The sequence below is a fragment of the Lutra lutra genome, chromosome 4 (genome assembly GCF_902655055.1).
Source record: "Lutra lutra chromosome 4, mLutLut1.2, whole genome shotgun sequence".
NCBI classification, from domain to species: Eukaryota; Metazoa; Chordata; class Mammalia; order Carnivora; family Mustelidae; genus Lutra; species Lutra lutra.
The window spans coordinates 99,646,818-99,670,775 of NC_062281.1; the positions used below are offsets into that span (position 1 = coordinate 99,646,818).

Below are 23,958 nucleotides of genomic sequence, written 5' to 3' on the forward strand. Positions count from 1 at the left end.
TATTCATTGTGTGTATATCCCACATTTTGCTTATTCATTCATCCACCAATTGACACTTGAATTGTTTCCACCTTTTGGTTACTGTTAATAATGCTGCTATAAAAATTAGTGTGCAGGGGCGCCTGGGTGATTCAGTTGGTTAAGTGCCTGCCTTTAACTCAGGTCATGATCCCAAGGTCCTGCGATGGAGTTCCGCATTGGGCTCCCTGCTCAGTGGGGAGTCTGCTTCTCTCCCTGCTTGTGTGCTCTCTCTATCAAATAAATAAATAAAATCTTTTAAAAAATTGGTGTACCAATATTTGTTGAAGTCCCTACTTCAAATTCTTTGGGATATATACCCAGAAGAATCCAGAAATTTCTGGATCATACAGTAATTCTAGGTTTCGTTTTTAAAGGTACTGCCATACTGTTTTTTACAGTGGCTGCAAAATTTTACATCCCCACTAGCAATTCATAAGAGTTTCAATTTTTCCACATCCATGCCACCACTTGACATTTTCTGGTTTTTGGTTTTTGCTTTGTTTTTTTTTAGATAATAGCCATCCTAATGGGTGTGAAGTGGTATCTCATGGTTTTGATTTGCATTTCCCTAATGATTAGTTGATGTTGAGCATCATATTTTTGTGTGCTTATTGGTCATTTGCATATCTTCTTCAGACAAATATATATCCAAGTCCTTTGCCTACTTTTTTTTCCAAAATTTCTAAGTTGTAGTAAAATAGGGGCACCTGGGTGGCTCAGTCAGTTGAGCATTGACTCTCAGTTTCAGCTCAGGTCATGATCTTGGGGTTGTGGGATCAAGTCCCATCGGGCTTACGCTCAGCACAGAGTCTGCTTGGGATTCATTCTCTTTTCCTCTCCCTCCCCCTCTGCTCCTATCCTCTTTGCACACATGAACATGCACTCTCAGTCCCTAAAATAAAATGTTTAAAAAAAACTGTGGTAAGATACACGTAAATTTAACCGCCTTAACTAATTCTATGTGTATAGTTCAATGATACTATGAACATTAATATTGTGCAATTATCACCACCATCCATTTCCAGAATTATTTTTACCTGGAAAAACTGAGACTTTATACCTTTTAGAGTTTCCCTTTCCTTTCTCCCTTTCCCCCATCTTTGGCAACCACTATGCTACCATCTGAATCTATTAATTTGAGTATGCTAGGTACCTCATATCAGTGGGATCACATGATATTTGTCCTTTTGTGTCTGTCTTATTTCACTTAGCATGATGTCCTCAAGGTTCATCAATGTCATAATGTATCAGAATTTCCTTCCTTTTTAAGGCTAAATAATATTCCATCATATGCCACATTTTGTTCCTCCATTCATCCATTGGTTAATAGGTGGTTTACTTCCACCTTTTGGCTATTATGAATAATACTGCTAAGAACATGAGTGTGTAAATATCTTTTTGTGTTCCTGTTTTCAGTTCTTTGGGGTATATATGCAGAAGTGGAAATGCTGGGTCATGTGATGATTCTTTTTTTTTTTTTTTTTTAGTATTTATTAAAGTAACCTCTACACTCCATCTGGGGCTTGAACTCATGACCCTGAGATGAAGAGTCACATGCTATTCTGACCAAGCCAGCCAGGTGCTCCTCACATGATAATTCTATGTTTAATTTTTTGAGGCACTGCCATACTATTTTTTACAGCAGCTGCCCCATTTTACATCCCCACTAGCAATGTACAAGGTTCCAATTTCTCCATATCCTTAGCAACACTTTTTATTTCCTATGTTTGTTTGCTGGTTTATGGTAACCATCCAATGTGTATAAAGTGGTATCTCACTGTGGTTCTGGTTTGTGTTTTCCTGATTAGTGGTGTTGAGTATTTTTCATGTGCTCATTGGCCATTGCATATAATCTCTGGAAAGTGTCTATATAAGTCCTTTGACCATTTTTGAATTGGGTTTTGTTGTTGTTGTTGAGTCTTAGGAGTTCTCTGTATATTCTGGATTGTTTTTATCATAAATTTTGTCAAATGATTTTCTTCTGTGTCAACTGACATGCTCATATGGGAGTTTTCCCCTTTATTTTATCAATGTGGTGTATTATATTGATTGATTTTTGTATGTTGAACAATCCTTGGATTCTGGGAATAAATCCCCCTTTGTCATGGTGTATAATCCTTTTAATATGGTGCTGAATTCAGTATGATACTAAATATTTAATATTTCCTTCCTTCTTCCTTCTTCTTCTACTGATTCAATATGATACTGAATATGAGTATTTGGTTGAGGACTTTGCATCAATAATCATAAGTGATATGGATCTATAGTTTTCTTTTTCTTGTAGTATCTTTGTGTGGCCATGGTATCAGGGCAATGCTGGTGTCACAGTATGACTTAGTAAGTATCCTCTCCTATTTAATTTTTTGGGAGAGTTTGTGGAAGACTGGCATTATTTCTTCATTAAAAGTTTGGTGGAATTCACTAATGAAACCATGTGGTCCTGGCTTTTCTTTGTCAGAAGGTCTTTTGATTACTGATTCAGTCTACTTACTAGTTGTAGGTCTATTCGGATTTTCTATTTCTTCCTGAGTCAGTTTTGGTTGATCATGTGTTTCTAGGAATTTGTCCATTTCATCTAGGTTGTACAATTTGTTGATGTGCAATTGTTCACATTATTGTCTTATAATACTTTTTATTTCTGTAAAATTGGTAGTAATGTACCCATTTTTATTTCTGTAATTTGAGATTTTGGTAATTTGAGTCTTCTCTCTTTTTTCCTTAGTCACTCTAACTAAGGTTTGTCACTTTTATTGATCACTTCCAGGGATCAACTTTTGGTTTTATTTTCTCCATTGTTTTCTTAGTCTCTACTTCATTTATGTCTGCTCTAATCTTTAATATTTCCTTCCTTCTGCTAGCTTTTGGTTTAGTTTTTTTTTTCCCCTATATCCTTAGGTTTAAAGCTAAGTTATTGATTTGAGATCTTTCTTCTTTTTTTAAAATTTAAATTCAATTAATTAACATATAGTGTATCACTCAAAATCTTTCTTTTTAAGAGTAGACATCTATAGCTATAAATTCCATCTGAATATCACTTTCATTATATCTCATACATTTTGGTATGCTGCGTTTTTGTTCACTTTTAAATATTTTCTAATTTCTGTTGTGATTTCTTCTCTGACCCATTAGTCGTTTAATTTACACACATTTGTGAATTTTCTAGTTTTCCTTTTGTTATTAATTTTTAGTCTCAATTTGTTATAATTGGAAAAGATAGTTTTGTATGACTTCAATCCTTTAAAATTTATTAAGACTTGTTTTGTGGCCTACCATGTGGTCTATCCTGGACAATATTCCATACAAGTTTGAGAAGAATGTGTATGTTGTAATGTGGAGTGTCCTGTATGTGCTGTTAGATTTAATTGGTTTATGGTGTTGTTCATGTCTGTCCTCTATTTCCTTACTGATCTTCTATCTGATCTATCCATTATTGAAAGTGGGGTATTCATGTCTCTTATCAGTTTACCAGACTCGCTGTAACAAATATCACAAACTCAGGAGGACTTAAAACAAATGTATTTTCAGGCCTCTGAATGGCCCAGTCAGTTAAGCATCTGCCTTTGGCTCAGGTCATGATCCAAGGGTCCTGGGATAGAGCCCCTCATCAGGTTCCCTGTTCAGTGAGGAGCCTGCTTCTCTTCTCCCTGTCCCCCTGCTTTGCACTTCCACATTCTCTCTGTCAAATAAGAAAAAAATCTTAAATTTTAAATGCAACACACTTCATACAACTGATACTTTGTTTAAAAAATTTTATTTTCTCATAGTTCTAGACGTAGGAAGTCCAAAATCAACGTGTCAGCAAGGCCATGTTTTCTCTCATATCTCTAGTGAGTCTTTCTAGTTTCTTCTTAGTTTCTGGTGTTTGCCAGCAATCTTTGGCATTTATTGGCTTAAAGATCCATTTCTCCAGTCTGTCTCCATTATTACATGGCATTCTCCCTTTATGTCTCTGAGTCTCTGTTTGTTTTTTTTAAAATAAGGACCCAAGCCACTGTGATAGGGCCCACCTGAATCCAGTATGAGCTCATCTTGACCAATAACATCTGTAAAGACTCATTTCCATATAAGGTCACATTCACAGATACCAGGGGTTAGATTTCAACATATCTTTTTGAGAGTCATAATTAATCCCATAACAGGTGGAATCTTACAGTGGTTGATGACACTTAAAAAATGCATATAAACATTTCTAAATTCAGGATATAGTTTACAAATTGGTGGTATCCAAGATTCTACATAACATATTTCATAATGCGATAATTGCTATGAAGAAAAAGAGTGGCTGACAAGTGTGTAGGAATATGATTTTAGGTTGAGTGGTCAGAGAAGATTTCCTTATGCAGGTGACATTTAAGTAGAGCACAATTACTTAGAAAGAGCCAGTTATGCAAAATCTGGAGTAAGAGTATTTCAATCAGAGGGAATAGTAAGTGTAAAAGGCTGGAATTGAAAACAGGCTTGGTATGCTTAAGGAATGACAACAAAACCAGTATAGCTAGTAGGTTGTAAGGAAGAAAGAGGTAGAATAAGATAAGTATAAGGACCTAATAAGCACTTAGTAATTTAAGAATTGAGATGATGTCATTTCTGAAGGTAGATTTTTCTTAAAAGTTACCCCCAAAGGCATGTTAAAAGTCCCACATTTGATACTATAAGTGAACACTTTCTAGGTTCTATAACACTATTAATCCTTTGATCTTGGTACGCGAACAAGTTCTTGTTGACTCAATATTTTGGAAACTCATCTCCTTTGTGAATGATTTTAAATCTTTATGTTTTCTGAAAAGTAACTTCTCAACTTTATGAGATGTTAAAATATTGCCATTTCTTCACTAAAAACCAGTGTCTTCCTTATTTCTCTTGAAGATTCAAGCACAGGATTCCATTCTTAAGCAAAATCCCATTCTAGAAACAGAGTCTTATTCTCCCAATTTACCAAAAAGGTGAGTACAATTTTACACACCCCTGTGTTGTCTCACTGATGTGATGCTAACAGGAGACCTCTCTGGGGTACGGTGTTATCCTTCCTTTGTTTTTGTTTCAGCAGCTTAAAAGAAGAAGAGAAGATGAAACAACAGAGCAAACCAAAGCTAAGGGTGAAAAGTGCAGAAGTTTCTTCTTTTGACCTCAGGACTTCTGACAGAAGTGAAAAGGAAAGGTTAGCCTTGCACGGTGGTGAACAGAGCCGTGCTTTTGACCTTTTGGAGCTAAACTGTAGTTGTAACAAAAATGCCGACATAACCACACATTGGGAGACCAAGGCGTTTCCAATAGCTGGGAAGCCTCTTCAGAAGCATCAGAGTTTAGATTGGAGTGCCATTTTGTTTGGAGCGTGTCCAAATTCTAAAGCTGCCGATGTGGCAGGAAGGTATTTTAATTCAAAGGCGCCGATAATACGGACCAAATCAACGCCCTTTGAGCTGATACAACAGAGAAACACCGAGGAGTTGGACATCAAGGAAAATGTTTCTTGTTTGGAATCTCAACCCCACAGTTCTTATCTCGAGCAGGCTCAAAAAGCGAGGCATGCTTCTTTGGCAGAACAGAATGATTCACTGCCGTCAGACTCTCAGCCCCAAATGTACAGCGCCTCTGTTGCAAAGGAGCAGGACTCTCAGCCTCTTCGTGTATATTCTTACATGTCTGTAGAAGATCCTTATTTCTTATCATTGTCTCCTACTAGTGCTGGTTCTAAGATGTCTCCTGATTTATCTGAGAAGCCAGATGGAAACGTTTTGCCTTGTTCCTCATTGCCAGCATCTTCTACAACCCTCTTTTCTTCTTACGATTCACGTGGTTCTTTAGCACTGAGTCCTCCAACCGAATACCCCTCTCCGAACCCAGAGACAGCAGTAGTAGGTAAGTTCTTTTTCGAAGTTTATATGGCATTCTAGATTTCACTCTTCTCTATAGAAGATTTGGTTTCTTCTCATGCTCCCCCTTGTCTTTCTCAGCTTCTTTCTCCTCCTTCCTTCTCCTCCTCAAAGAAATAAATCCCCAAGGGTTTTCATGATGGGATGAGTTAAAAAAATAGCAACATGTAATCGTTGATGAAACAGGCAGCAACGGAGGCAGGCTCTATGCCAGCAAGTGTGTCCCTAAAGGAGGCAATCCCCATTCCTCGGGATGTTTATCAGAGGTCCACAATTCACCCTTGCTAGGCGGAAGCAACTTTCAAAGAAGCAGCAGAAAGGATTTGATCCACAGCACTGCATGGTGCCTCAGGACATTTTTGCTCAACCATGTGGCTGCACTGAGCTGAACAGATCGTTCAGCATTCAGTTCTCTTCTGCGGGAGTTGGAAGAGGAGGATCTGATTTCTTCCCATCCTTGCATAATAACGTAGTAGATGAGAACATGCATTTATACGCTATGTGGGACTATCATCTTATATTCACCTTTATTTTCATGCTTTTTCACCTTTATTGTCCTGGATGTTTGCATATTATGCATATTGTTTTTGTTTTATTGAGTGGTTTAAAAGTAAAAGTAAGTATCCTCCTAGAGATAGTTATAATAGCTTGATAGGGAAGAAGGTGAAGAAAAGACCAAGCTTAACTCTCCAGATATATTATCAGAAGTTTATGAATGGCATTTTACCTAAATAGGATGTAGAAAAAATTTTTTCTATAACATGATTTATTGTACAGGGTTTCTTAGTAGATAGATATGTGGATGTGTAGTTTGTGACAAAAATGTTTTACCTGGATCTAATTGCTTCTTTATTTTATGTATTTTGATCCTGTTTTATAATTTAAAGGATTTTTTTTTTTTAAGTTACCCACAATACCTTAAACTTCTCTGAGCATCATCTTCAAAAGCAAATTCGAGCTTTAGGGATTGTAACATCATTGACATGTATGCCACCTGGTGGCAGTTTCTTATAACAGCATTTGAATTTTTCTATAAAAATTCTGAATTTTTCTGTAGAAAAATAGAAAACCTTGTTATACCACTGTTTTGTAAAAAAGGAAAAAAATCCATATTCTTCACTGTAGAATGAAGAAGTGATACTAAAATCTTTAAACTTCAACCTACTCTGTAACTGAATCCTTGGCATATTTAAAAGTGCTTTATCATGCTTTATTGAATATTGTACATGAAACAAAAGGGTTATATAGAAAATAACTCAAAACTTCCTGAATTAATATAATGTTTTATATTCTGTTAACTGGTACTGAGTGACTCGACCAAAACACTTTGGGGCCTTTAAAGGAAATAGGGAATAAATTTTGAAGAAGCAGCAAAGCCTCCTGGGTTTGCAAATTAAAATGGGAGAATTTATTTTGCTTTTTCCTTGAGTAAAAACATACCAGCTTAAGTACTGTAATGATGCTTGATGGACTTTACTTCAAGATTAGAATATAAGAATTTCCTTTGGCAAAAAAATCTCTAAAAAAAAAAAAAAATGAGGTGCCTGAGTGGCTCAGTGGGTTAATCCTCTGCCTTCAGCTCAGGTCATGATCTCAGGGTCCTGGGATGGAGCCCCACATCAGGCTGTCTGCTCAGCAGGGAGCCTGCTTCCCCCTCTCTCTCCACATGCCTCTCTGGCTACTTGTGATCTCCCTCCCTCTGTCAAAAAAAAAAAAAAAACAAAAAAAAACCACCTTAAAAAAAAAAACCTTAAAAAAAAAAAAGAATTTCCTTTGGCAGGGCTCCTGGGTGGCACCATGGGTTAAGCATCCAGCTCTTGGTTTTGGCTCAGGTGATGATCTCAGGGTCCTGAGATCAAGCCTCATGTACAACGACTCCATGCTCACCATGGGGTCTCCTTGAGATTTTCTCTCCCTCCCACTCGCTCTTTCTCTCTCCCTCAAACAAATAAATAAATCTTAAAAAAGAAAAAAGAATTTCCTTTGGATGTTTCTAATGAAAAATTATGGTTCTATTTCTGGAATTTTGGATAGCAACTTGTCCAAGGATAGATGATGAAGTCCCCCCTCCACTTCCTGAACGGACACCCGAGTCTTTTATTGTGCTGGAGGAAGCTGGTGAGTACTGTTCAGATAGTGTAAAATAAAGTGGATTAACTAGAATACTTCTCAGGTCCTGTCAATGTTCTGCGTGCTGCTGTGAGTAACATTTGCATTATTCTGTAAGAATTTCAACACTCCTAAGAATTGGACCATATTTACTTTCAGGAGAATTCCCACTGAATGTTCCCAAATCCTTATCTTCAGCTGAGGAGGTAAAAGTTGGAACATCACTATGGAATAGAACATCTGAATCAAGGACATCTGATGACACTGTGAGACTTAGACCAACTAAGGTCCATAACACTTTTTCTTTTCTACTCATCTGGATTCCACAGACCAAAATTGTACTCCTTGTATTTTTAAAGCCTATCACTCAACAAATACTAAGCAGTATTTATACTGCTTATATGTATACTCCTTATACTCATTTATACTCTTTAGAAAACAATGTGCTAGAGGATATGGGGATAAGGCAATGGATAAGACACAATTCTTGCCCTTATGAAACTTTCAAGTTGGAAGTGACTAAGGAAGGCATAGTGAAAGAGGAAATGTTTGAACTGGTTCCTGAAGTACAATTAAGGCAAAAATACATCTTTTATAAGTAGGTAGCCTGTTCATAGTAGTCATTTGGTAGGCTGTATCGTGTTCTCTGATATTATGTTGTAGAGAGCAATTTTTTGAAAGACAGATGTTAAAGTCCATGCTATTTAAGATAAACTTTTCAGGATAATGCTCCCCATTTCTGGAAGTAAAATTACACTTCAACAATCTGTTATATGTTTGTATATATTCTATGAACCAACTACCTTAAAATTTCAGAGATCAGAAAAGTAATTAACTAAACAAACATTTTAAAGTGACTACAACTGCAATGCTAGTAGGCAAATATTCTTTATCTTTTTGATTACACTTTTAATATATTTGTAGTTATTATTGTTAATAATATGCTCACATGTGATGGTCTTTATCTTAACAACTGCTAGAGCCAAGAACAATCACTCCTTTTCCAGTGTCATGAAGTAATTTCAATTTCAACAATTTACCTCCAGTTAAATTTTCTGGGAAATGTTCTGTAGGAAGGAAATAAATTAAAAAAGGATCACTTTAGGACCAATTGCCATGACATACAAAAATCACCATAAGGTTATGGCAGAGGATATTTGCAAATGATATTTTTTTTAAAAGATTTTATTTATTTATTTGACAGAGAGAGATCACAAGCAGGCAGAGAGGCAGTCAGAGAGAGAGGAGGAAGCAGGCTCCCTGCTGAGCAGAGAGCCCGATGCGGGGCTGGATCCCAGGACCCTGAGATCATGACCTGAGCTGAAGGCAGCGGCTCAACCCACTGAGCCACCCAGGTGCCCCCGCAAATGATATATTTGATCAGGGGTTAATATCCAAGATATATAAAAAATTTATACAACGTATATAAAAAACCCCTACATAATCTGATTTTTTAAATGGACAGTAGATACGAATAGACGTTTTTCCAAAGAAGAAATACAGATGAACAACAGACATGAAAATATGCCCATCACTCATCATCAGGGAAATGCAAATCAAAATCACAATGAGATATCATCTCACACCAGTTACAATGGTTAAAAAAAAGAAAGAAACACAAGAAACAAGTGTTGGTGAGAATGCGAGGAAAAAGGAACCCTCATGCAAAATAAAGGAGCTAAGAAAAAAGAGACAAACAAAAAAACAGACTCATAATTATAGAGGACAAACTGATGGTTAGCAGAGGGAGGTGGGTGGGACATGGGTCAAATAGGTGAAGGGGATTAAGAGCACACTTATTGTGAATAGCACGGAATATCCATATTAATCCTTGAATAGCATGGATTAATGTATAGAATTGTTGAATCATTACATTTGACACCCAAAACTAATATAAAATTGTATGTTAATTACACTTGAAGTTTAAAAAAATAATTAAATATTTAAAAAATTCATAATTTTTCTTTATATAAAAGGGAAAAAAGAAATAAATTTAGAGAAAGAGAGTAAAACACTGTAGGAGTTCAGGATGCCTTTTCATAATTTAGTGTGCTTACAAATCAGGAAAAATAAGGTCAACATTTCATGACTGTCTCTATAAGGCTTTCAAAAATGCCTTATATTGCTTAGAGTTTCTAAATTTGTGTACTGATTCCTCTTTCACTTTTCTCTTATTTCTTTCTTTTAGAGTGTAAAACTCCGGAGTCCCAAATCAGGTAAAAAAAAAACAACTCCCCCTGGCTTTAATGACATTTAGCTCTAAGAATTTATACTCTAAGAATGACTCATTAAGTTTAGAGTAATTCACCTCAGGAGATGGCATGGTTCCCATAATAGCTCCACTATTTATTGTTTTTTTCCTGATTTTCCCAGGCTAGGAGTTTTGCCTTGTCAAGGGCAAGGAAAACACAGGATTTTAGGATTCTACTCCCTGACATATAATCCTTAAAAACAAAGACAAAGACAAAAACAATTTCAAGTAGAATTTTCTTAACATTTTGCAGCATTTCTATTTTATAGGTTTTACCATTGTTAGCAGTTTGATTCTTTAGATCTTTAATTTGCTGTTATTTCTCCAGTACTTTGTTGCTGTTTTTTTTTTAAGATTTTATTTATTTATTTGAGAGAGAATGGGCGAGAGAGAGAGAGAGAGAAGGAGCAGAGGAAGTAGCAAAGGGAGAGGGAAAAGCAGACTCCCCAGTGAGCAGGGAGCCCAACATGGGGCTTGATTCCTGGGACTCCGGGATCATGACCTGAGCTGAAGGCAGATACTTAACTGACTGAGCCACTGAAGGGCCTTGAGTTTTGCTTGTTTTATACACCAAATAACGACATCTACAGCTAACATTTATTGGGCACATACAGGTACTTTACATACATTATAACAGGTGGTAGTTGCCCTCAACATAGTTATTCATAAGAACATATTATTCAAATTACATAGGTAGTTTAACATAGCGGTTAATGAGCATGGGCTTTGGAGTCAGATAGGCTTTAAATCAAATCTTTAGCCTACCAGGAGTTATCAAAATGCATAACCTTGGTTAAATTATATACTTTCTCTATTGATTTTCCTCACTTATATTATGAGGATAATAGAACTCGTTTCTTAGAGGGTTTTTGTAAGGGTTGAGTGAGACAATGCATATAAAGCTTTTAACACAGCGATTGTCAAATAATAAGCTCTCATTAAATGTTATGTATTACCATTTTTATTAGATAATTATTAAATGAGCAATTTCTAAGCAAGTTCTATATGCTTTAAACAGTGTTAGGATAGTCAGGATATACAAGAAAAGATATTTTTTAATGTTTATATTCAAATTGGGTAGGCAAAATTAATACTTACTTGGAACCATTAACTGATAATCTGTGTGGACTGATTCTAATCACCAGGAGTCTGGAAAAAAAGGAAATATCACTGGAGTGGTTAGGAAAGTCTTCACTGAGTAGAAGAAAGAAATTTAAGAATATGGGTAGACAGAGAAAAAAAGAGGGAATTCCAGGAGCTGGAATCAGGGTAGCATTGACTTAAAAGGTAGAAATAAGCATGATGAGTATAGAGAAATGGTGAGTAGGTTAATTTAGTTGCAATAGAGAATCTATTCTGGGAACTATGGAAAATAAATTTGGATGAAATGTGGAAAGATTCTGAAGGATTTTAAAGTTAGGCAGATAAAATATCCAGGTCAAGGAAATCTATATATAGAGAAAGCAGATTCGTGGTTGCCAATCTAATCTGGGGGGAATGGGAAATTACTGCTAAGTGGATATGGAGTTTCTTTTTAGGGTGATGAAAATGTTTTCGAAATAGTGGTGATGGTTGTACAGCACTGTAAATGTACTGTCATTAATAGCAAATTTTATTATGTGTATTCTATCTACATACATAGAGCTAGGCAGAAGAATTTAGATTTAATGCAATAAGTAATAAGCATTGTAGGTTCTTCATCACAGGAGAAATAAAGATGAAAGTGGTATTTTAGGGGGCACCTTGTGGCTCAGTTGTTAAGCGTCTGCCTTTGACTCAGGCCATGATCCCAGGGTCCTGGGATCGAGCCCAGAATCGAGCCCAGAATCAGGCTCCCTGCTCAGCGGGAAGCCTGCTTCTCCCTCTCCCACTGCCCCTGCTTGTGTTCCCTCTCTTGCTGTCTCTCTGTCAAATAAATAAAATCTTTTTAAAAAAAGAAAAGAAAGTGGTATTTTAGGAAGATATTTGGCAGGATATCATTCACTGCAAGTTAGCTTTAGTTCTCAGTGTACTTTCTAACAGCAGACTGGAAGATGATAAGCAACTTCAGAGTAGTTATCAAATATTTATTAAGTGCCTGCTATATGCCAGTTATGATATTAGGTGCTAGAAATAAGGATTGTACTTTACTTTTTGCATATCACCTGGTGTATAAGAAAGAAACAACAAGAGAACTTGCTTTAGAGACAAATCCTAAGGCCTAAAGAACCCAAGACCAAAGATAGGTGAAACTCTAGCTCTGAGCCACATTTTCAGTTTCAAAAGACATTAATATGGTATGTAATTATATTCAGCACCATATAATGAGATTATCATACACTCTTTGTATCTTTAGGACTTATATTTTGGGAAAATAGCTCTATTATTTAAAATTCTTTATATCATGGAAAATTCCAAACACATTTTAAGCCTACCATAGCAGTATTATCATGCCAATGGAATTAACAATAATCCCTTAATATGATTTTATATAATTTTCTCAAATTGCCTCAAAAATGTCTTTTTACAGTTGGTTTATATGCATCTGGGTTCAAAGTCTACACATTGCATCTGGTTTATATATTTGTTAAGTCTTTTAAAATTTGTAAGAGTTTTCTCTCCTTTTTATTCCCTCATGCCATTATTTGTAGAAGAGCGTGGATCATTTGTCCTAAAGACTGTGAATATTCTGGATTTTTGTTGTTTATATTCTCATGGTTTTATTTATTAACATGTTATGCTATCCCCAGGATTCTATGTAAAATGGCGGTTAGATCTAGAAGCTTGATTAATTTCAAGTTCAATTTCTTTGGAAAACTACTTTTCTAAGGGAGTACAAGTTTTTGATGCATCATAGGTTCATTGGCTAAAAAGCTAGAACAACAAAATTCTTGTGGCTCCGGCTGTTGTTCAGATTATTTTTTATGTGTTTGTCATAGGTTAATATAGAAAAGTTGGAAACATTATACAACACCAAAAAGGAGTTTTGACTTCTAACATTTAAATGATGGATTTTTGTTTTGTCTTCTTTTGTTGTCTACTCTTCTTATCAAAGATCTACATCAAGATCGTTCTTCTCCCCCCCCACCTCCACTCCCAGAAAGAACCCTGGAGTCCTTCATTCTTGCTGATGAAGATTGTAAGTGACTACTATATTCCTCTCAAAAAAGCTATAAAAATGAGACTGCTAGAAGATTAACAATAAAGTAGGACCTAAATGGTAAAGGTATAAAGAATGATTAAACAAGATAAAAATAATACATTAAAAAAATCCATAATATAAAAATAATGCATAAAAAAGCCAAGCTAAGAATTACTGAATATGTACCTATATATATGTCTCAGAGGCTTAAAAAGCTATGCATCAAATCATTTTTTTTAAAGGTATGCAAGCTCAGCCTGTAAAGACTTATTCTACTAGCTGTCTTAATACCATGGATAATTCAACATCTTCAAAACAGATATTGAAGACTCCGGGAAAAGGTTTCACAAGGACTAAGGTAAAAAAGATGGGAGTTTTAAGAAACATGCCAGAGTCTTTTCATTTCTGAAGGTGTTCACACCCTTCACCCCTTCCCTGTTGCCAGAATCAAGATGGAAATTAGATTATTTATAAGAACAGCTGATTGGGAACAAGACTGTTAATCACTAGGGCAACTGATTAAATAAGTCATAAATCATAGTATATGCATATAATGAAATAATATATAGTTTAAAAAGGAATGAGGATGCTCTCAGTGTACTTATTTATAATTTATTAACTTTTCCTTAAGTGGTAGAAAATATGATCTATATTTGTATTGTACATTATAAGTGACTCTGGAAGGATACATAAGAAATGAATAATAATGGTTATCTGTGGAGGAAGGGTCAGAAACTGGATAGATGGAGAACAAAGATGGGAGCATTTTGACTATAATATTTTGAATTATAAATTAATGATTTATTTTTAAAAATTTAAATAAAAAATTTCCCTCCAAAAAGAATTTATTAAATATCTATTATATAGAAAACTACACTTCTGTTAGGTGTTAGAAGATAGAAACATCCTAAAGGATATCTATGTGTCCTTGAAAAGAGAACAGTTAATCCATTGGAATACAATGCCTATATGAGAAACAACATGAAGATATCAAAAAGAACAAAATACCACGAAACAGATTAAAAACATACATGCCGAGGTATGTGAAGAAGAGAAATATGGGTCGGTTCCTGGAAGAGATAAGTTAGGGACTTCACGTAAAGGAGGCAGAGTGGTTTTGCTGAACAGAAGGAGAGGGAAGTAGCATGGTAACAGTATGGAGTGGACCTTAGTAAATTTTAGTTCAGAGTAGGATTTTTAGAAGTTCTTGGCTAGAATGGGAATGGCTGGGTATCATAGCTATCTTCAGAAGCCATTGTGGTTTCTAGAATGGTCTTAATAAAGAAGAAACGTAGGAACTCCTTTTTTCTCTGATATTCTGATAGCACTCCTTCTAAATACGTAGAGTGATTCTTATGTTGATGGGAAACAAATAGCAAGATAAAATCTAGTGGAGACTTTGCACTGAATTAAAATAGCAAGATGGAAAAATAATTTTGTGCATTTGATGGCTATTTTTAGGGAAATTAATCCTTTCAACTGAAATCTGTATTTTTACTTGATGAAAGTATTTTGGATTTCATAGGAAAATAAGAAAAAACTAACATTTTCCTTTTCATTTTTGTAGAGTTTGAAAATTTTGAGAAACGTGAAAAAGAGTAAGTTTCTTTTTACTTGTTTTTTTAGAATACATATACACTTCCACAATTATGTAATTTTTCCTTATATAACCACTCTGTGTAAACATTAGCAATATTATTCCTATACAGAGCCCTGCTAGGGCCCTCTGTGTCAGAAGGATCACTCTGGGGCCTTGTAGCATGTGAGGATCCACAGTGCTAATATTGGAAGCGAGTAAAGGGTAGGGGAGTTTTTGTTTAACAGACAGGAATAATATGATGTGTGTCACTTTCCACCCATCCTGAGATGCTGTCATACAAATGTGTTATTTAAAATTCCTAGCAGTCTAACCTTGGATGTATTTTCTTTGAAAATAGTCACAGCAAAGCATATTGTGAAACAAATGTGTTGATTTAATGAAAGAAGCAAAGTATTGACACGTTTCTATTTTTGCCAAGTATTATTAGTAATAAAAGTCTGTTGCTTATTATTTTCGCTCTATTGTAATGAAAACAGAACCAAAAGACTCCTGAAACTGTGGGAAATTATCTCAGAAATCCTTATTTATAACTACATGGTATATAAAAAATAGTGATATACTTTTTATGAATTTGATCCATTTGGTTAATCACTAAGGACCAAACAGTTATTTGGCATTATACTGATATAATGGGGAGGGACAAAGAGCGCTGAGAAAACACAATTTATGGTATTGTTTATATAAGAAGGTTTATAGCTGAATCTTACCTGTTTCTGCTAAGTTTTCTCTTCACTATCCCATCAATAAACTTGTTCTAGCTTGCCTTCATTGACACTACACCTGATCTTAGAAGTGAATGGATTTCTCACCTATGATCATAAAGTATGATTTGAAAATTTACTTTTCCTCTAAAATGAGTCAAAAGGGAATTTAAACATTTCAGAGAAAACTGTAGTATAAAACAGGGGAAATAAAACAGCCTGAAGCAAAGAAGTGACTGACTTGAACAGCTAGCCAGCTTGGTTTGAACAGCTTAGCTTATGAAACACCGTTTTCTTTCTCTTAAAAAAAGAGAGAGGGACGCCTGGGTGGCTCAGTTGGTTGAGCAGCTGCCTTCGGCTCGGGTCATGATCCCAGCGTCCTGGGATCGAGTCCCACATCGGGCTCCTTGCTCATCGGGGAGCCTGCTTCTCCCTCTGCCTCTGCCTGCCATTCTGTCTGCCTGTGCTTGCTCTCTCTCCCTCTCTCTGACAAATAAATAAAATCTTTAAAAAAAAAAAAAGAGAGAGAGAGAGAGACTGACTTTTTTTTTTTTTTTTTTTTTTTTTTTGCATAGCCCCAACCCTATCTTGGGGATATCAAAGACACAGAAATTTCAGGTAAATTTAGGTTGGCATAGATTCAATATGTGGGACGCTCAGAAATTCTGAGTCTTATTTCTAAATAAGACCTCCCAGATCATTCTCTAGATCTAAACTAATTTCAGTTTCTCAGTTGCCTTCATCCTCTGGTCTTTTGTCCTTAAATGAAGAATAATACCTGGCTCTCAAAATATCCTGAAGCTAAAAAAAAAACAAAAAACAAAAAACAAAAAAACCTGAAGCTTTAGATTTATCTGCCTGTACTTGGGTATGTCTCCTCTTAACCTTCCAGATGGTTCATGACTCCTGAAGTCCAGATGTTCTCCCTTTAGCCTGGATCTCTAACTTGTCTGTAGTTAAAGCTGGTCTTACTTTTAATAAAATGAGTGTTCTTGACCTGTGGTTTTAAGCTTGCATTTAAGCATAGTGTTAGTCATTCATTGAATATTCATTGAGTGCCTACTGTGCGTCCAGCATTTTGTAAGGCACTGGGTATATGATGGGAAACACAACAGGTATTGGACTATGCCTTTGTGAAACTTAAGTCTAGTGAGGGATTCAGATATTAAACAATTCACAGATATGAACATACCAACACATGGTGATAAATGCTGTGTAGGAAACCAAGAGGGTAACTATGAGAGAGAATAACAAAGGGATTTATTTTATTTTATTTTTTCAATTTTTAAAAGATTTTATTTATTTGCCAGAGAGAGAGAGAGAGAGAGTGTGTGCACACAAGCAGGCACAGTTGCAGGCAGAGGCAGAGAGAGAAACAGGGTCCGCGCTGAGCAAGGAGCCCGATGCGGGACTCGATCCCAGGACCCTAGGATCATGACCTGAGCCAAAGGCAGCAGCCTAACCCACTGAGCCACTCAGGCATCCCCAAAGGGATTTATTATAGAAAGAGTGGTCTAGGAGGCCCTTTCTAAGTGATCATTAAACCTGAGACCTGAGAGAGAAGCCAGCCAGGAGAAAAGTGGAGAGGAGTCCTCCAGATAGAGGGAATAGCATATGCAAACCCTCTGAGGTAGGAGTTCAGTGTATTGTAGGAACAGAGAGGAAGCCATCATAGCTGCATGGTATCAAGAGTGCAGAGCAGTAAAGTGTGGCTGACAAGATGGTGGAAGTGGGGGAGAAGGTAGTTAAATCGTTACGGGTCATGCTAAGTAGTTCAGAGTTTTTTCTAAGTGTAATGGGAAGTCACTGAAGAGCTTTAGGCAGAGATGTTACATGATCTGTTTTTAAAAAAGATCCTAGGGGCGCCTGGGTGGCTCAGTGGGTTAAGCCGCTGCCTTCGGCTCGGGTCATGATCTCAGGGTCCTGGGATAGAGCCCCACGTCGGGCTCTCTGCTCAGCAGGGAGCCTGCTTCCTCCTCTCTCTCTGCCTGCCTCTCTGCCTACTTGTGATTTCTCTCTGTCAGATAAATAAAATCTTTAAAAAAAAAAAAGATCCTGCTATCTGCTGTGTGGAGAGTGAATTATAGGGTGACAAGAACTGAAGATATTGACCATGGTCCCTGACGCCTACTTTTGGTGGGAAACACTACTCAGGTATCCTTCAGTTGCAAGTGATAGAAAAACCAATGAAAGCTAGCTTAAGAGGAAAAGGGGGATTCATTGGCCTGTAACCAAGAGTTCAAATGATATAATCAGGACCTAATCTCATTCCATATTTCCAGCTTTGTTTTACTCTGTGTTTGTTCATTCATGAGGAAGCTTTTATCATGTGGTATCAGGCTTGTGATGGAAAAAATTAGCTCTTTCCTGGTTGCTCAAGGAATAGTCTGATGACTAGGACTGATTGGACCTGATTGTCTTGGTTTGATTCATTTGCCCATCCTTGAACCAATTTATTGCCAGTATATTCTGATTAAGCAGAGCAGTGTCGTACTGTCATACTGTTAACTATTATTAAAATATTTAACAATTGTTATATATGGACACTGACCAATAAGAAATGAGGTCAGATCTAAATACCTGGTATGATTATGGCAATACACCAACTGAAAATTAGCCCTATAGGTCAGTTCCATGATCTAAGAGTAGAATCAACTTCACCAGACATATAGGAGCTGAAAATTGGGGAGGGGTGGTTTCCTAAAGGAAAACTCAAATTCTGTTATCAGAAAGATGAGGAATTAATGCTGGGCAGGCAGCTTAAAAATATCTGTTACATAATATAGTTCTACCGGAGCTGCCATAGGAAAAAACCCAAGATATTTCATTAAGCAAGAAAAGCAAATTGTAGGATAATCAGTCTTATTTGCATAATAACTTAACAAAACTAGGTACTTGCAAGTATATTAAGTTCAACCATATGGCACTGCCATTTTGAAAAAGAAACAAAAAAAGCAAACCAAACTGTGACAAGTCAATATGCAAAATAGCTGTTCCCTCTGATATATTTGCAGATTTTGTCCCCTGTGATAAAACAACAACAACAAAAACAAAAAAAACCCACAACATTCCCTTTGGGCACAACTATTTTCTTTCTGAAGGATGTATACTACTGTCAGCTCACATGCAGTTTAGTGATGATTTTGATATGTCCTGAATTTCTCACCTTCGCTTACTTCTTATTCATGTCTCTATCCTGAGTGCCTAGCCCAAGGCTTGGCACATAATAGGCATTCAATAAATATATATTTTAATTGAATCTGATTGAAATTCAGTATGTACTCTAGTGATTCATACTCAAGTACCTCCATGGAGAGGGTTTTTTTTTTCTTGAATCCTAGCATTAGGCACGTGTTTACAAACACAGATGCAGTCCCCATACTGCACACTCAAAATGCTGAAAGCCAAAAAAAGGTGACTATTTAATAATTTCTCCCTAATCATATGTTCTTTTTACGTAAAGTCTTATAGGTTTATATAAACCTGAAATCATCTTTTTTCACTGCTAAGTAGTGCATGCACAAAATATGGATGATGTTTTCACTGGACTGTTTTAAAAATTGGGCAGTAACTTTTACATGAATATCTTAAGGTGCTGGGAAGAGAAACATTTTTAAACCGACCTGTAAGTAGCTAAAATAGCAAAACAAAGCAATATAACAATGCTTTTGGGAGATTCTGGGCCTAACTAGAATCATCTATAATGGGAAAAATATAGGCTGGAAAGTGAAGAAAGATATTTAGGAGTAAAGGATACTGTAAGAAAAATTATAGGTGTGCCATGGATGAGCTAATGTGCAAAACAAATTATTTAAAACGTGTTAATTTTAGTATATGTGCTGCCAAAGCGAGCACTATTTAAAACGTGTTAAGAGTGATCAGAGTGCAGTGGCTCAGTTGGTTAGGCATCTTCTTCTTGATTTTGACTCAGGTCATGGTCTTAGGACTGTGGGATCCATCAGCTTACTTAGGAATTTTCTCTCTCTGCCCCTCCTCCCTCCACCACTCCCCTGCATGGGCTTGTTCTCTCTCTCTCAAAAAAAAAAAAAAAAAAAGTGATCAGAGTGCAAAGTAAAATGAAATAAAAAACCACAATGTGAATCCCCCAAGAAGTTGACTCAAAATGTAATGGATGTTATTTCTGAATACTCCGGTGATTTCTCTTTAGTGTTGGGCTTTACTAGACAATCTGTTTCCAAGGGGGAAAAAAACCCTTAAAAAAATACCCACACCAAAATGAGATTATAGTGTTAACCCATTTGTAAGCATCTATATTTTGTTACATTATATAGTAATACGTTTATTTGGGAGTATTACTTTGGAGGAAAAGTTTAATTTCAAAATTATGTGGTCTGATAAACAGTAATTGGAGTCTGCCTTCATTTTTTCCCTTATATTTTTTTCTTTTGATTCTAGGTATCTGTAATTCTTCCCCACCAAACAAGCCTGCAGACTCTGTTCAGTCAAATTGCTCCAGCTCCTTTCTGAATTTTGGTATGTGTGTTATTTTCCAACAGAGTTAAAAAAAAATGTTTATCTTATAGTGTGTTACAACTTTAAGTATAATTCAAGGTTGATATATAAGTCCTTATACTTATATCCTTTCCATGCAATTTACCTTCTTCATTTTTGACCTTAGTTACCTCTTAACAACTTACCTAGGACTGAAATGCCTAGCATAGCAGAAGATGAAGCTAGGTAATGAAATAACTCTGTTGGCATGTAGTAAATGTTACTAGCCAAAGCCAAATGAAATTGAGATGCTATGATACTCCAGTTCATATCTAATCAAAGTTATAAAAAAATACACAAGTATGATAATAACAGCTGCTCTCTCATATTGCTCATTCTACATAGGAGCTGAAGCATAATTCTGATAGTTTAAAGGAATTGTTTGCCCCACTGCCCCTAATATTAACTTAAAATAATCTTATTTTAGTCATCCTATTATTCTATGTGACATAAATTCATGATACTCTTTAATAGTATCACATATACTACAAATTTTTATATGAAGTATAGTAATTAATGTAGGCTATTATTACTAAAAATTATTACTGAAAAAGCAGAACCCATGAAATGGTCTGGGAGCCCCCTAAGGTTCCCTAGGACAAGACCTTGAGGGCGGTTGCTCTGTGGTCTTGTCCTTGTTCATATGGTTAGAGTTGGGTTGCTGCCACATCCAGATTGCACGTGGCAAGAAGATGAGAGGAAAATGTGTAAACGTGAAAAGGTGTGGCCTCCTCTTCTGGTCTTAAGGTACTGGCCTGGAAGTGGCAATATCATGTCATCTCACATTCCCTTGAAGAGAATTTGGACATGTGTTACATCTAAATTGCAAGAGTGACTGGGAAATGTGATAATGCTAGGGAGGCAGTTGCTGAGATACAATTCCATTCCTGAAGAACCAAGGAAAGATTTTGGTGGAAAGGTAGCCATCACTGCCACACCTGGATTATGGTCTCTATTCATTCCACCTTGGCCAAATATTTAACTAGAATCTTGGGATGTTTCTTGAGCTATAAAATGTTATTTGGATTACATTAACTCTAAGGTTTAAAATGTTAGGGGAAAAAAGTTATGATTCTTATGAAATCATTTAGCTAAAAAATTCATAGATTTTCATATAACTTATGAAAAAAGCACCAAACTTTGCCAGGAACACAAATGTTCCCTTGCTTTTTTTCTCTTAATCCATGATACCACTTGAGTAATTCATGACCCCTCTAACTTTACAGCAGTCTGTAATCTAATATGAAGATAAAATATTAGAGAGCTTCCTCCATATTATTTCTTCTCAAATATGCTTAGATTTGGATATTTACTTAATTAAAAGCACAACTCTTTCATTGGGTCTTTTTTTAGAAAGGAAGCAACAGAAATTGCAGTAATATTTTACTTAAAAATGTCTCTAAATGTGAATTTTAAAATTTTGTGATTTATAAACATTTTTTATTTTTCCTGAATTGGCCTACATGAAAAACAGATAACTATTTTTCTAAACTATTCAGAAATGATCAGTGAAAATGACTGAATGTGGATATCCCTTAAATTTCAGATACTTAGTACTTGTATATTATGTTCTTACTTCTATTCTCAGTCTACTCACGTTATAGTCAAGCTATCTAGACTGAATAGATGAGTTTGTGACTATGTGTATGAAACTATTTAACCTGAAATATTTTTCCTTTTTTTTTTCTCACTCAAAGAAGTAAAATGTACATGAGCGTGGCTGTGTGCTTCTCCCCCCAATTTTTTTTATCATCACTATTATTAATTTGTTTTCCCGGTATTTAAGTTTTTATTTAAATTTCGTTTAATTAACATACAGTGTAATTTTAGTTTCAGATGGATAATTCAGTGGCTCTATTATTAAATTTAATATTAGTAGGGTTCTTGTTTTTATATTCTTTTCTTCTCTTCCATACTCTCCTTTTCTTCTAGTTTTGGTATAATGTTTTTGTGGTTCTGATTGGAGCAACACTTAAGTAGTTACGATGAGCCAGACATTGTGCTGGATGCTTTAACAAATATCTCATCTGATCTTTTCCTCAGTTCTGTTCAAAGCTTTCATTGTTCAATTTGAGTGCCGAAAGTTGCTGTGTCAGAGTACCTTGAAAATATACCATCATCAAAGAAAAGTCCTAGGTTGAAGGATAAAGAGATAATGTTATCAACCTGCAAATCTTTTTCAAAGGACCCAGAAATAGTTTTCATTTGTTGCGTAAAGTTTCCTTGTTTTCCTCCTTTTTGGGTGGGGGGGCAGAGGGGAGTGTTCAGGAGACAGAAAAGTAAAAGTAATTACTTAGTTTTTTAGGACAATACTTAAAAAAACAAAGAATTCTGGGCGCCTGGGTGGCTCAGTGGGTTAAGCCGCTGCCTTCGGCTCAGGTCATGATCTCAGGGTTCTGGGATCGAGTCCCGCATCGGGCTCTCTGCTCAGCAGGGAGCCTGCTTCCCTCTCTCTCTCTCTGCCTGCCTCTCTGTCTACTTGTGGTCTCTGTCTGTCAAATAAATAAATAAAAAATCTTAAAAAAAAAAACAACAAAGAATTCAGTTAAAAAAATGGGCAAAGGACTTGAATAGACATTTTTCTGAAAAGGACATATGCATGGCCAACAGGTAAGTGAAAAGATGCTTGATATCACTAATCATCAGGGAAACGCAAATCAAAACCACACCTGTCAGAATGGCCATTATCAAAAAGACAACAGACAAGTATTAGCTAGGCTGTGGAGAAAGGAGAACTGTAAAACGCTGGTGTGACTGTAAATTGGTATAGCCATTGTGGAAAACAGAAGTTCCTGAAAACATGAAAAATAGAACTATCATATGATCCAGCAATCCTACTTCTGGGTATATATCTAAAGGAAATGAAATCATTACCTCAGAAGAGATATCTGCACCCCGTGTTCATTGTACTGTTACTTAAAATAGACAAGACATGGAAACAACTAAGTCTCCACCTGACAGCTGAATGAAGAAAATATGTATATATACATTGTGTGTGTGAATATTATTCAGTCTTAAAAAAGAAGGAAATCCTGTTGTTTGAGACAACATGGATGAATTTTGTGGGCATTACACTGAGATAAGTAAGCTAGAGAAAGACAAATACTGTATGTTTTCAGTTATATGCAGAATCTAACAAAGCCAAACTCACAGAAATATAGAGTAGAATGGTGGCTGCCAGTGGCTATGGAGGGATGTTGGTCAAAGAATGCAAACTTCCAGCTGTAAGATGAGTAAGTTCTGGGGGTCTAATGTACAGCATGATAATTATAACAGTACTGTATTATATACTTGAAAGTTTAGAGTAAATACTAAATGTCATCACCACAGAAGAATGGTAATCTTATGAGGGGATGGAGGTGTTACTTAGTCTTAATATGGTAATCATTTCATAATATATATGTGTATCAAATCATGTTGTATACCTTAAGCTTACATATTTTATAGGTCAATAATATGTCAGTAAAACTGAGAAAAAAAGGATATTACAGTTGACCCTTGAACAATGTGGGGGACAGGGATGCCCCCCTGCTCCCTATATAGTTGACAATCCGCAAAAGCTTAGAATCTCCTAGAACTTAACTCCTAATAGTGAGCTGTTGATCAGAAGTCTTATGCACAACATAAACAGTTGATTAACACATATTTTGTTTGCTATATATATATATGTGTTCTATATATGCTAAAGAAATATATATATGCTAAATATATATATATATATATATGCTAAAGAAAATGCTGTTCAAGGGTCAACTGTATCTGCTGAATTA

General features: G+C 35.9%; 1 protein-coding gene across 7 annotated transcripts in view; it reads left to right on the forward strand.

Annotated features, from left to right (window-relative positions):
- PTPN22 (protein tyrosine phosphatase non-receptor type 22) overlaps window positions 1-23,958 on the forward strand; it is a 60,582-nt gene that overhangs the window by 35,256 nt on the left and 1,368 nt on the right. For 3 of the 7 annotated variants that reach the window (XM_047724537.1, XM_047724541.1, XM_047724544.1), the window contains 9 exons: window positions 4,888-4,964; window positions 5,066-5,880; window positions 7,929-8,012; window positions 8,163-8,290; window positions 10,192-10,219; window positions 13,289-13,372; window positions 13,618-13,733; window positions 14,943-14,973; window positions 20,093-20,170. In XM_047724537.1, coding sequence (XP_047580493.1) covers window positions 4,888-4,964; window positions 5,066-5,880; window positions 7,929-8,012; window positions 8,163-8,290; window positions 10,192-10,219; window positions 13,289-13,372; window positions 13,618-13,733; window positions 14,943-14,973; window positions 20,093-20,170 — 1,441 coding nt within the window. The remainder of the gene's footprint in view (window positions 1-4,887; window positions 4,965-5,065; window positions 5,881-7,928; window positions 8,013-8,162; window positions 8,291-10,191; window positions 10,220-13,288; window positions 13,373-13,617; window positions 13,734-14,942; window positions 14,974-20,092; window positions 20,171-23,958) is intronic. The other 4 variants (XM_047724538.1, XM_047724542.1, XM_047724540.1 and 1 more) reach the window with 3 other exon arrangements.